The sequence below is a fragment of the Cotesia glomerata genome, linkage group LG2 (genome assembly GCF_020080835.1).
Source record: "Cotesia glomerata isolate CgM1 linkage group LG2, MPM_Cglom_v2.3, whole genome shotgun sequence".
Classification (NCBI taxonomy): Eukaryota; Metazoa; Arthropoda; class Insecta; order Hymenoptera; family Braconidae; genus Cotesia; species Cotesia glomerata.
Window position 1 is genome coordinate 21,619,762 of NC_058159.1, and position 15,501 is coordinate 21,635,262.

General features: G+C 31.0%; 2 protein-coding genes across 8 annotated transcripts in view; one reads left to right on the forward strand and one right to left on the reverse strand.

Moving 5' to 3' along the window:
* Nucleotides 1–9,212, forward strand: part of LOC123259333 (mucin-16-like) — a 44,176-nt gene extending 34,964 nt beyond the window's left edge. For 6 of the 7 annotated variants that reach the window (XM_044719716.1, XM_044719717.1, XM_044719719.1 and 3 more), the window contains one exon: nt 18–9,212. In XM_044719716.1, coding sequence (XP_044575651.1) covers nt 18–8,438 — 8,421 coding nt within the window. In that variant the 3' untranslated portion in view covers nt 8,439–9,212. The remainder of the gene's footprint in view (nt 1–17) is intronic. The other variant, XM_044719721.1, reaches the window with a different exon arrangement.
* Nucleotides 9,213–12,720: 3,508 nt separating this feature from the next.
* LOC123259355 (cell division cycle protein 123 homolog) lies at nt 12,721–14,449 on the reverse strand. The gene is made up of 6 exons (XM_044719800.1): nt 14,015–14,449; nt 13,814–13,915; nt 13,419–13,641; nt 13,209–13,331; nt 12,877–13,136; nt 12,721–12,804 (listed from the first exon to the last, which is right to left on the reverse strand). Exons 1-6 carry the CDS (start codon nt 14,225–14,227, stop codon nt 12,778–12,780), a joined length of 948 nt encoding a protein of 315 aa, XP_044575735.1. The 5' UTR covers nt 14,228–14,449; the 3' UTR covers nt 12,721–12,777.
* Nucleotides 14,450–15,501: the final 1,052 nt, after the last annotated feature.

Below are 15,501 nucleotides of genomic sequence, written 5' to 3' on the forward strand. Positions count from 1 at the left end.
TGTATTTCAATTTTCAGTTTGGAGATAGTATTAAACCATTGGCTATTGAATTATACATCAGAGCACTTACAGCAGATATGAATGAATTGGAAACCCAAAAAATAAAGTCTGATATTGATAATGTACGTGAAACGGCAAAACGTCTGAGTACGCAATTTCTAAAACTGGCTGATGTTGTTAATAATAATATTGGTATTGCACGTGAATGTGTATTAACCGCGTTTTCGTTAAATCCAACGCGCGCTTGCTACGATAAAATATGCGAATTGGCGATAGCTTGTGGTAAAGTAACACGACTAGAGAGTCAACCTCAAATTCACACTCTTGATGAAGAAACTAAAGAAGATGAAGAAAATGAAAGATTGTCAACAACCCCAGTAGAAGTAGCAACTACAACATCGACACCAGTAACTACCACGACTACAACTTCAAATAAAATGGATGACAACTCTCAATCAGATAATAATAAAACAAATAATAACACTACTATCGCTACTAAATCAATAATTGAATCACAATTTGAAAATACTACAGATAGTAATATTAAAACAGATCTTAAGGAGGGTAATAATAAACAAATACAGCAACAATCACAAAATTATAATAATAATAGTAAATGTACAGATCAATTGTTAAAAAAATTATTAAATTCACCGGTTCAGTGTTGTCATTCGAATTCAAGTAGTAGTAGTAATACTAATACTGATAAAAAATCAGATAAGTGTGTTGTTAATAATTTTAAAAAAGATTCAAACAGTGAAGGTTCATTGGACGAAATATGTCTTAATTGTAATAATTATAAAGGAATGAATGTTGATAGTAATACTAATTCTAATAACAGTAGCAGTAATAATACTAGTAGTAATACTAGTAATAATAATAGTAATAAAAACAAGTCTTCTACTGAGAGTGGTAATAGTGTCGTTGTTAATAAAGATCGTACATTGGATGCATTGATACTTATAAAAGGAGAAGTAGTTACGGGTTCGGCAAACTATGACGAAAAATCAGTGCCAAATCAAGTTTTGGATGCCGAACAATTAGGATTGACGCCTCAATTGTGCGATGATTTAGCTGTTGTACTGAGTAGTCCACGTTACCATATGCTGAGCTGGGTGTCTGATTGGAATGAATTAAGTACACTTTGTGAACGATATTTAGAGAATGCTCAAGAAATGCGTCACACTAATAAAGAGTTAAAGTATCTTAATATTGATTACTCACAATTTAAAGATTGGCCATCGGAGGATGACAGTAAGGATGTTTTTTATGGTATTGAAAAGGGTTACGAGCAGTGGGCAGACGGAGCGTCTGATACTTCTGAGCAGTATGGAAGTTTTCAACCAGCTGGCTCTTACAAAAGAAGTTCTACCAGACGTAGTTTAGATGATAGTTCTGATTCCGACAGCGGAAGTATTTTACGAGTTCGCAGGACTGGTCGGCAACGTAAAATTCATCGTTTGATATCTTCTGAAAGTGATTATGACAGTAGTAGTGGTGTTAAATCCTCGAGTAATAAACATTATCGTAACAATAGTTACAACAGAAGAAGGAAATCAAGTTGTGTTTCTGATACTGAGGACACAAATACTCAGGACAGTCAGACCGACAGTTTAGGAAGTGACGGATGTCGACAGGATAATAAAATAAATAATAAACCGTGCAATAATAAAGAATTAACTAAACGTAGTGGTAATAATGGAAGCAATGGTGGTATCGGTGGTAATGGAAGTAGTGTTGGTAAATCTAAATTAACTGTTGATACCGTATCACATTTTCATATGCTTGTTAATGAAAATATGCATCATACTACGTCGACAATATCAAGCGGTGCCGGTAGTGAAGACGTCAGTGGTTCGGATGTTAGTAGCAATGATATAATAACGTTGTTTTCTGCGGATTTGGATGAAAATAAACGAGAAACAATTAAAGGTTCTGCTTTTACCGCCATTTCACCAATAATTATAACTAAAAAACGCAGTGACCCGGCTGTTTTAAAATCATTGAGAATGTTTCGACCACAAAATACTAAAAAACCTACACCAAGAATAAATCAATTAGTTCCGAAAAATATTTTAAATAATAATATTAATAAAAATAATATTAACAATAAAGATAATGTCAGTGGTGGTAATGGTGGTAATAATGTTGGTGGAAATATCGCTAAATTTGCACCATTATTAAGTACACTTAATTTAAATCCTAAAATTGTATTGACACGCAATAATGAAATAGATAAAAAATTAGAACAAACAAAAATTAAAAAGCAACCGGGAGTATTGAGTGCCGGTGATTTATCAAGTGAGCTTTTAAATATACAAAAGAAAATGCCATTTGCGCACAAAAATCCAATTCATAATCATCATCATCATAATCATCATCACCATAATCATAATTATTCAAGTGATAAAAATAACAAAAGTCCACGTGGACGCAAACCAATTAAATCTAATAACAATAATATTAGTAATAATAATAATAATAATAATAATAATAATAATAATAATAATAATAATTTAGGAAAAAGTAATTATGACATACTAGCTAAAGCAGTACGTGATTCGGATATACTAGCTCAAACAGTTCCAGGTTTAAATACATTGGACATGATGGTACCACCGCGTGTACAGTCAACAGTTAATGTTGTTCAAATATCACGTAACATTCCGCAAAGTCCAAATTCTGGATCGATTAATAGCGGTAATACATCACCGAGAAATCGTACGTCGAGTGTTGTTAGCAGCATAATACAATTACCAGGTACACCCTCGTCTGGTGGTCATGATAGTGGAGTTGGAATGAGTCCAGCCGGACAAACATCTCCACCGACACGTACATCAGTGCTTCATGACGTTGGTGAAAAGGCTAATCAACCGCCTGATGCATCACCAACTATTTCAACAAATGTGTCGGCAACTGAACCAGATAGCCCTCATACTACCAGTAATAGTAATAACATTAATATTAATAATAACAATAATAATAGTAACAATAATAATAACAACAACAATATTCAACGGGTAATAAGCCGTAATGATTCACCAAATAAATCACCATCGCCTTCAACTACTATCACAACAACAGTTACAGCAACAACAATAACATCAACAGCTGCTATTAATACAACAGTACCAATTACTACCGAACAATTACAAATTGTTTGCAAACCTGATGGTACTTATCAACTGGCAACAGTTAATCCTAATATTATAACAACAGGACAGAGAAATTTATTGACGTTACAAAATTTAGAAGATGATAGTATTGGTTTTACTAGACAAATTCAACGAGTCTCGGAATCATCCTCGGGAAGTGGTTCTAACAGCAGAAGCAATACTTACGAAAGACAAACAGTTAAAGTATCTCAACAACCACAAAAACAACAACAACAACAACAACAACAACAACAACTACAACTACAACTACAACTACAAAATACAGGATTACCAAAATTTCAACAGGCATTTGGTAAAACAATTTACACACAGTCAACAGATACTACGACTGTTGCCACTTCATCAACCACTGAAACAATAACTCAACCAATGAGCACTATCCAGAAAACGTCGAATTTATCTAAAGCTGTACAAACGTCTGTATTAAATAGTCAGGGTAGTGTTAGTAGTGGTGGCAGTAGTAGTGGAATTAATGTACAGTCAATAGCAAACATTCCAAATCTGCAGTTGTCATCATCAGGCGGCAAGCAGATACTTAATATTGTACAGAACACTGGTAGCAATAATACAAATATTAATACTCCGAATGCTAGTCAAACAATTACTCAACTTGTTCAAAATACTTCACCAGGTGTTATTTACACAACGCACAAAATACCTGTTACTATTACAACAACAACAAATCCTAGTCAGTTGAACATCATACCTGCTATATCGCACACTAACTCACTCCCCGGTGGTAGGCCACCAGTTGTTAAGTTGAATATTATAAGAACGCCATTGAGACAGCAAAACCTCGCTGAAGTTATACAGGCTACTATTAATGCTTCACGAATTCAACAGCAAAATTCACAGCAGCAGCAGCAGCAGCAGCAACAACAACAACAACAACAACAACAACAACAACAACAACAACAACAACAACAACAACAACAACAACAACAACAACAACAACAACAACAACAACAACAACAACAACAACAACAACAACAACAGCAGCAACAGCAACAACAACAGCAACAGCAACAACAACAACAAAGACAACAGACGGCTGTCAGGGCAGATACTTTATTAAATTCACCAATCGAAGTACCAAATCAAGTCAGTTCGACGACACTTGAACAATTGCGTGAATTTGAAAGTGTACTCGAGCAAGTTAAAGAACGTAGTACTATTCAACCTCAGCTCCAATCGAGTTCCAGTACTACTACCACGGCTGTTCAAACGCAAACAACTAGCCAACAAACTCAAGCTAAACAACAACATCAACAGAATGCTGTATCGGCTCTTGCCCAGCAACTTCTTATTTCAACCCAAACTTCAACAAACACTGAATTTACAAACAACAATGGTGGTAATAATAGTACCACGACATTTCAACAGCAACAAGAAGTATTTCCGCAAAAAGTTTCACTGACTTATGTAAATCAAACGACACCGACAACGCCGCAAAAAAGTACCAATACTACGACGACACCAGTTGTCGTGGTAACGAGTTATTGTCAGCCAGCAGCTTCACCAGCACTTAGTGTCACTTCACAAAGTTCTTCAAGTCCTTGTGTAACTCCAGCCCCGACATCTGTTTCTTCTGCTGGAAAAACACCACCAACACCGTCACCTAAAAGTTCGAAAAAGTCTGCGCCGAAAAATGTTAAAACTAATACTTCTAGTAATGCGTCAAAATCCTCGCCAATTCCAAAACCACAGCAAAAACCCCAAGAAGACGAACAAACTGCACAACGTATTTATACAATACTTGCAGAGTACGCTGAGCAGCTGCGAAATTCTCCAGATTTGAATAATAAACCTGCGCCTAGAAGACGTTCTAATCCACCAACAAATCCAAGTCAATCGTCAAAGCGTAAAAAGTCTGGTGGTAAATCAAGTAAACCATCTGGTGGACAGCAATCATCAGAAATGAGTCCAAGTGCTGACGATTTGGGACGTACTATGGGCAGCGAAGATTCATCGAGTGGTATTGCACTTGTACAAGACAGTCCAGCTGGTTTTTCGGGACAAGACGAGCAATCAACAGCTTCTAATCTTGACTCGCAGTCAGAAACACGAAATAATTTAACAACCTCTGATTCAAATGATGGCGTTGAGGTTAATGCTAAAAGACGTAATTTAATATTTACTGAACCCGGTAGCGGACAACAGAGAACGGTTATTGTTCAAGAAGCAGTGCCTACTGGTACAGTTAATGTTAGTGAAGCTTTAGCGTCTGTTACAGGTAAAGTTAGTGGCACAACAGTACTTGTACCTAGTGGTAATTATATTTTACCAATGAATTTGGTTAAAAGTACTCAACAATTTACAATAGTTTCTCGTGGATCAAAATTATTGGCCGCAGTACCAGCAGCATTGACAACAGGTGGCAATTCCGGTGTATCTAATGCCCTTGTATTGCAATCATTTCTAAATCAAGCTGGCAAAATTATATCTCAACAACCTGGACAAGTTAAACAAGTAAAATTACCAAATTTACAAACAATAACATCTAATTCGACAGCCGCATCAACAACAACATTGAACACAACTTCTGTTGTTGTACCACACCAAACAAGTAATACAACACAACAATTTGCTAATAATGATTCAACGTTGGATAACAAAAGTGATTCTATAACTGACGTTATTATTAAAAGTGAACCTGGTACACCAGTTATCAATGATGCGACAACACAAAATACTATTTTAGTTAATAAAGCACCGACAATTGGTTTGCTACAACGTAGTTTGAGTGACATTACTGATACACAACAGTTTTGCGGGGTTATAACAAGTAATTCAGGCTTAACATTACAAGGTGCAAGGTTATTTAATTCAACAATTGGTAAATTATCAACGTCTAGTGGTACCAAAACCGAGAGTGTCGTTTATTTGGCCTCAAATGCTGGAGAATCTGATAAAAAGCCGCTTATTGAACAATTGCAAACTGAAAATAATAAGCTGGGCTCAATGCACAGTGCAACAATTGCTTTGACTTTTGCAGCCCCGAGTGATGTCACGGCATTGAACAATAGTAACACGCAAAATAAATCAATTCAGCAACAAGTAGCTCAAATAGTCCAGCATAAAACACGGGAAACCAACAATATTGCTGAATTAATAAATAACAGTAAAGTTATATCACCAAAAGCTGTTAAAAGAAAACTTGAAGATCAAATTTTGTCATCTGAAAAAGTTTCTAAGTCATTAATAACTTCACTTGTATCGCCGAGTACGGTTACGTCTATACAAAATCATTTAAAAACAGAGCCAATCTCGGTAGTTACATCCAAGCAAATGTCTAGCATCGATAGTCCAAGTCAGTATTTAATAAATGCTGATGGAACTAGCGGAAGTTTAGACCTTCAAGAATCAACACTAAGGCAATCTAGTGATAACGAGGTTAATTGCAAAGTAGGTAATGGTGTTTTATGTGGTAATGCTAGACTACAAGAAGCATGGGAACCAGACGACAGAAAATCATCACCAGATACACCTTGGCGGTACGTTCCCTCTCAGAGCAATCAACTAACTATTGAGCCTCTAAAAGTTTATTCACGTGACGGCGATAGTTCAGAAAATGTACAAACAGTATTGCAAATTATAAATAAAGGTACCAGCCAGAGTATGGACATGAATAGTGGACAGTTGTATTCAAGTAACACCACTAAAAAATATTTTATAAATCATCTTGAGCCTTTTCAACAGTTTACAACATCAAATAAAAGTAATATTGTTGTTGCTAGTAAAAATTCAAATAATAATCCACGATTAGAGCGTGAATTGGCACAACAGCGTATTGAGAGAAATCGGGCGGCGATGGAACGCGAATTAAGACTGCAAAAAAGTTTATCTGAAGAATGTGAAGATCTAGGTGTTGATGAACCAAGCACGAGTGACTTGTTTCCAGAAGCCGATTTGTTATTTGATACTAACCATTCCCCATCTTTTGATCATTTATCGCAGGATGCTTCATGCAGTCAGCCGCTGGGTATGAAAATTTACAACGCTTCGTCATACTTTCGGCCATTAGACTCATCAAGTGGTAGCCGTGAAACTAGTCCAGCTCCCAGTATTGAAATTAAAAGTACCGAACGTAGAAAAAGCATCTCCCAGCGTAATAGATCGTCCAAAGACTCAGACCGACTGTCATCTAAAAGGTCAAAACGTGACAGGCAAGACGAAAACGAGATGCATAATCCACCAAAGCATTTGAGATTGAGTCCAGAGAGTCAAGATGAGGGGTCTAATAGTACTTCTGACTTGTCTAGACTTTCACCGCCACACTTACCGCTCATGGATATTGACTCCAAAGATACAATGTGCTTGAAAAAAATGATATCATGCAATGGTTCTAAAGAAGGCTCACCCACCAGTGTGTCTAGCATTCCATCAAATATTAAACTAGATATTGATTTAGATTCAGAATCATTACCACTTGGTTCTAATGTTAATAATACAATTGGTAGTTCTGGTGATGACAGTATGACGTTAATGGGTAGTAATACTGCTGATGTTACGATACCATCACCGCTGTCACCAATCGCAGGGCCACTGTTATCGACGCACAAGTATACGTACACCAACAAAAAGCGTGCTACATCTAAAGTTTCACGTCCCGAATATTTATCTTGGGAAAGTCCGATCTCCGAGAGAACGAGATCTAGCAGCGATGACGAGGATTCGAGTATCAGTGAGTCTATTAGCAGCCAGACAGATGATTTAATTACCAATGGGCTTGATGACAGCTTACAGTTGAGTAGTATTAAAAGTACTTCTTCTAATTTTAATTCTTCAACAATAACAACTAATAGCAGTACAACTGGAGTTAATGATAGATGTACTTATTTAAAAAAAAAAGACAACAGTAAAGTACATGTCAATGCCAGGGTAGTATTAAATCGTGCTGAGTCAAAAAGTATTATTGCTAAACGTGCTAAAGGTGATACCATCAACAACGAGATGGGAGTAATGAGTCAAGATAAAACATCAGAACCATCGGACGACGAAACGTGCCATACTTTGATAGAACCTGATTGTCGTGCTAGAAGATCTAGTTTACGAGGGCATGTCAAAAAAGGATGCACCTGTTGCAATGGATCACCTGAGAGACCCAAGAAGAAACAAACTGGGGCTAGTAATACTGGTAACACTGGTAATTCTGGTGTAACTGGTGTTAGTACCGGTGCTACTGGCGGCGGCGGTGGTGGTAAAATTATCGAGCATAAGTTGAAGAAGAAATTGGTTAAATCACTTGGAAAAAAGAGGTAGTCTTAGCAATTGTATTCTTGCTTATTTATTATTAAATGTATTTAATTAAAGTGTACGGTATTTGTAAATTTATTGAAGAAAAATTTTAAAAAGTAATATTTAAATATTAAACTTATTAACAAATAAATAATGATGATAAAAAAAAAACGCTTAAGGGCAATCGCCATGTGTTTCAATGTGGTTTAGTAATATTTAAATGATGATTGATTAAATGCGACCAAAGCGGCTAATGCCAATTATCATAATGAGAAAATAAATGAAAATAAATATTACGAAAGAGAGAGAAAGAGGAAAATAAATGTGTGTGTGAGAGATAGAGAGAGAGAGAGAGAGAGAGAGAGAGATAATTTTCCAGTGAAATGGTAGTAGCTCGATAACAGATTAGATACCAGGCTCTTGCTAATATTAATTAATGAATTAATTTATAATGATGATTATGATGATGGTGTAAATAATAGTATGCTTGATCAGTGTATAGCAGGCTTCACGCATCCAGATTTTGTTGTTTGGAGCGAGGCAACAACCTTTAGTTAATATTATTCATTAATATTTAATTTCTACGTTATTATAAATTAATTATTATTACTATTATTATTATGATTATTGTTTAGTTATTAATAAATTTAAGTATTCAGATTAAGACAAAAACTTATTATTAGATTATACTCTGATTAATAAATAAATTAACATAGTAGATTCCAATTCTAATTGTAGTCGATCATTTAATAAAATGAATAGAAGAAAAAAATAAAAAATAAAAAATGCAAAAAAAAATTAAATAAATTTATAATTAAATTATAGATTTATTATATTTTAAGAGACATTAGAAAACGCAATCTAGTCAGCTGGTTGGGTCTCCACGAGTTGAGAGTTTATGGATAAATAAGTAAACATATTGAATATAAATAAACGATAAATAAAAAGCATGATAGTGTATTTTGAAGCTCCTATCATAATTATTCCGTATTTAACCACTTACGTGATACAGGCCAGCCAGAGACTACAATTAAAATTATTAATTAATTAATCAATATTAATTAAAAACTTGTGTACAGTTTTGCTCTCCGCGTGTCTTTTTTAAAAATGTAAAGTCACTTGTGATCATGAGTCTCCCTCATTTTAGCTTTACTTAGTATCTTTTATCATCAGTTTTTATTTAAAATACTATTATTTTTATGAGATTTAACTGCTTCATTTTTTTAATTTTATTATTTTACACAAAAATCCAAATTGTAGATGAATTTCTTATTAATTTAAAATGAAAGTTGAGATAAAGTATCATTGAATTATTTTGTTTTTTTTATTGATATTCAGAAAATAATGTATTAATTAATCACATCATACATGTAAATCCATACTGTACATTGAGTAGTTTCTATAAATCATTTAAATTAGTTAATTAATTAATTAAGATTTAAAATACTAAAAAGATAAAACTCTAAAATAATCATATATCGCTGCACTTTAGTACAAAAATGCTTCATCTCTTATTTCGATACTGGCAGGTACTATCTTGATGTATTAACGATGGTGAAGCGTGAATGCCTGCAATTTATTATGATTATTATGTTATTGCATTTGTAAAGTTTGTGTGGGTATTAATATTAAGGATATTTTTAAAAAATTATAGTTATTATTATTATTATTACTACTATTATTATTAATAATTTCTAAGTCTAATTAATCATTAATTTTTAAATTATAATTTTAAATCAGATTTCGTAATTTTTTTATTTTTAAGAATCATAAAGTGAAAGAATGAATTTTAAAAATTTGTTACTTAGTTACGATGATAAGATGATTAATAATATGCTTAAAAAATCGTGCAACTGTAAATACGTTTCTCGTGTTTACTAACTTTTCTGTTTTAGATTGTTAAAAACGATAACAATTAAATAAATAAGTAATTCATAATTGATGAATGATTTTGTTTTTGTAATTAACTTTGAAGCCGAATATACTGAATTACATGTATGTACTTTAATTGTTTTTTTATTTTCATTTTTTATTCATTTTGATCTCATTACTTTAAAATACATTAATATTTAGTTAAGTATAATTTTCATTTTTAGTGGATTCCCAAAATTTTATTTGTGCGAATAACGGCGCATATTTAAAATTTTATACTTCTGCATTTGGTAATGTTTTACTATATTTTGTATCAATATTTGACAATTATTTTTAACATTTTGATTAAAAAGGATATTATGAATAATTAAGCCCACTGCTGCTTAGTTGAAATAAATTGTTTTAAATATGTACAAATATGATTAAGTTGGGATATATTCAAGATATCTAGTTCATTGCGCGGTATCATTTAGATGACATTCGGTTTGATACTGTAAAGACACCTACGTTTTTTTTTTTTTTTTATCCTGAGCATTGTAAAAAGTTTTGACCAGTGACATATTTTACTTGATTGATTTTATTTTTATTTTCGGAAGTAGATTAATGAATTTTTAACGATTTTAATTGTTGAAAAAAATAATATTTTGACACTTTTTCTGTTCTTAATTCATGACATTAAGTAAAGATAGTCTTAAATTCAGTAAGAATACAATTGTTACTGTTGGTTAAAATTTAGTCAACTTCAAGATGTTGCGTTATTAAACTTTTGTTAATTTTAATTGAAAAGTAAATTTCAGCGTGTATTAATTATCATTAATCTCAATATCTTCCTGTAAACTAAAAGTTAGAAAAAAGTATGTCTGTTAATTAATCAAGCAATTGTTGTACTAAATAGAATGATATTTTTAAAAGTTAAAATTTTTTTAAAAATTGGTAATAGCACAAATACTTTACCAAATTAGTTAAAAAATATTTAACGACAGTGTGGCTTTAAGAGTAATCCTTTTAGTCGTACCAAATGCATTTAAACGTAAAAAAGTTAGCAACTAATAAGTAAATTTAAGTAATAAGAATTAAATTTTAAGTTATAAATTATAAATCGAGTTTTCCAAAGTTAACTCCACTTGAGCTGCTTGACAGAAGCCGATAACAAGATTATATTATTTATATAAATACATATGTATATTAACTTAAGTAATTTTTTGTAATGTATATTTGTAAGAGCTATTACATTTGTCACTTAACACTTAACAGTATTGATATATTGTAATGGGTTGTTGCGATGTGAAAATTCGTGTTACGGACTTTTTTGAAAATAAAATAAAATCACTGATCAGTGAAAAATAATGTACCAATTAATTGCATTGAATCAATTAGCACAAATTTTTTAGATATTAATAATAATAAAATATTTATTAATAAGTTAAGAGGAATAGCATCTTTTATTAGAAGTTACGATTAACTCGTAATTCGTGATGCTGTTCTTTAATAATTTATTTTTAGTGTACTATATAAGTATGTAATTACAACTAAACAAAAAAATTTCATTTTTAATTATTTAGTGAGTATTAAATGATCTGTAATTTCGATACTTGAGTTAAATTCTCATTTTCAGTTGAAAATGACTTAAAAATGCTGATTAAATTGTGTATGCATATTTAATGACGTACATTAATAATAATAATAATAATAGTAATAATAATTAATAATGATAATAAATGGAAAAAAAATTATATGAGAGAATGAGTACTGGAACAATGCACAAATGGCAAGTACATAATGAACGATTTATTAATGATAGTTAAATTTATTAATATTTAACAAATTATAAAAAATCTAGATGGCTTCAATAACAACAAAGTAGACAAAGATGAATATTATTTAATTTTCAGCTTAATTATATTAATTACATTTGCTACTTTAAGAGGGAAATAAACAGAAAATGAAAATGATAATCGACATTTATTAATTAAATAAAGAAATAATTAATAATTAATTGATAAATACTCTTGAGAATATGATTGTACAGTGTGTTGAAAGAATAATTGTCTGAAAACAAAAAGAAAAAAAAATTACATATATCACGAATCATTTTTTCAAATGGAAGTATTATGGTGGTTGCATATTGTATATAAACGAGACATATTTTCTATAAAAGGATGCGTCGCTCATAAGAAACGACGTACCGAAAAATATTGCAATATTATATATTAAAATAATGATAATATTAATGATTCTTTAAACAAAAAAGTAGGATAGTTTAATCAGTTTATGTAATGCATCAAATAGAAACAAACAATGGTCTGACAGAATATAAATTAAAGTTCTGTATTTACATTGTACGAGTATGTATATTAATATCTATGATATTACTCACCCTTCCTTTAATATTTAAAGTTGACTATTCTTAATTATTTAGTAACATTTTTTTTTTATTTTAAAAGCTTATGTTGAATATTTAATATTTGTAGAAGCCGTTATTATAAGCCGCTTATTCGATTTGTTGAGTTTCAACAGCCTGCAAACGATAAAGTTTATTATTAATTAACTTCTTAAATTAATTTATTGAGATATTTAACATAAAAAATACCCTGCGAATCATTTCAATCATATCGTTAGAGCCTTCTCTGGTAAAAAACTCATTGAGTTCCTGGGGCATGCAGAAGTAATTTGGAGTATTAGGTTGAATTCCCATATCTTCGCCGATGAAACGAAATTCTGGAGGGTCTACTATGGAACTAATTAATTCTTGATGAGTAAATAGAGTTCCTTTTATAGATGACTCATCTAAAGAACCAAAGTCAACTATTTTCACTTTGTCTTTTTTATAACGAATCACATCAAACGTATCTGTAAAATATAGTTATTAAACCAGTTCAATATTTCAATTTTATCCCAACTAAAATATCAATTTATAATTACAATTATTGAGTTGAAATCGATCCTTTATACGCTCTCGAAACAAACTTTTAATGTCTGTTTGTATACTGTATTTTTCATTCTCTATATATCGATGATACTGAGTCACATCCCTTTGACAAATACCTAGAAAAGAAGGAAATTTTTGTAAAAATGAATTTTAAAATGTATATAAATCTTAACATTTATTGTACAGATATAAAATATTTTTACCAACTAATTCTCTGTTCACAACAAAGCAGCGGAATTCTGTGCAAGGATTAATATCACGCCACTTCTTCAATACCAAGCAGGGTGGAATTTCTTTATTATTTTTTGCTAATTCTTTTACTGCAGATATATCACGTGAAATGCGATCAGAACTTTTTAAGAGTAAGTATACTTCCTCAAGTGACGTACATTTTAATGATTTTGTTACTGCTACCCACATTGCATCCTATAATTGTTAAAAACAATAATTACATATATTACTTAGATACCCAATAAAATGATCTTAATTCATTTTTTACCAGTTAACAAAAATTTTCGACAAAACAAATTCGAGCAACAATCACTAAAAAAATTTTAATTAAAATTTCGCTATATGTTAAAAATAAATTTATACGTACTGAAGGTGTTCTCCAGTTTGATTTTACAAAAACTGCTCCAAAATCGTCGATAACATCTTGAATTTGTTTACTAAATTCTGGAAACGTTGGCTGAGCTGAATCCTAAATTTTAAATAAAATTATTAATAACAATTGCAACATAAAAATAAATAAAAATCATTTTTATTTCAATAAAAATGGTATATTCAATAATAAACTTACTTCTGTTAGGTTATCCTGACCAGACGATCCATCAGACCATTTTATATTTCGTATTTTATTGTCAGTAGCTTCCACTGGCAAAATAAATGCATCGTGCTCCAAATAATTCAAAAAATTGTCTGGTATTTGTAATACAACTGTCTCTAGTGAATTTTTTGTGAATTCCGAATACCATGTTGAAATCGAACATTCAATTACCGGGTTATTTAACATAATTATTTATTTTATTTTCCGAAATATGGATATTATAGGCCGAATTTTTCTGAAACTAAAGCCAAAGAGTATCCTGTACTGTATCCTTTGTCTAAAGCTAAAGACAAATATCACTTGAACATAAATTAAATAAGTAAGTGTACAACTCTTTTTATACTTATTGTTTACATGAGTATTTTAGAACATTGACGCCATATTACATACACTAGCGACAACCAGAAGTTCAGCAGTAATGTTTGTATGCGCTCTCATTTCAAATAGTCTATTGACCGTATGTGTATATCTTTATACTTAGCTTAATCGCCTCATAAGACACATTAAATTATCCATTTGATTTTTTCTATTTATTTTTTTTAATTTTTCCAAAGCAATTTAATAATAGTTCAAAGAAAAGATAATAATTATGTTAAATGATATTTAATAATATAATAAAACTATAGTATAGTTAATCAAATATTTTTGATAAGAGCATCATGTGATGACAGTTCAAAATAAAAGTATATTAGTGTTTAAGTTGTTTATAAGGATATTGTTACTTATATATGTATAAAGAAAATGTTAAAAATAAAATTCTTTTTTAATACCAAAAAAAAAAAAAAAAATACTTAGCTTAATTTTTCAGACACACTAATCAGTATCTGAACATCTAACAAATTTTAGTTGATTTAGAAATACCAGAATGTGATATTCTTAGTTTCTTTGACGATTTGGTGAAATTAATAAAATAATGTAAATATATCCTTTACCAAAAGAATCAGATGTAAAATATTTATTGATAAATCGAGTAAAAGAGCCAGCTTATTCTATTAAATAATTACTTGAGTGTGAATATATTGTAAAACTAGCTGTTACTCGCCCGCTCCGTTGGGCGCTTTATAGAATTGCATTTTTAGATCTGAGAACATGAAATTTAATTAGAGTATTGTTTTGACTTGCACAGATTCCAAATTCTATCGAATTGGCATGTATTTTTTATCCATGTAATTATTCTAGCTAATATTCACTGTAACTTTTAATGCGCAATCATTATAACATTCTTGTGTCTTTCTTATAAAACGAATAATTGATATGAAAAAAAAAAAATTGTAATGAGCATTGAAAGTTTCAGTTAAAGAAATGGCTGGTCTCATAAGTAAAGAAATCTGCCTAGTATATGAACACAACCAATAGAATTAAAAAATTTATTTTAAACAAATTACAATCGAATAGAATAAATTTAGTTATAATAAAAATTCATTATTTTTAAGTCAAAAAATTATAAGTTCCGGATAAGT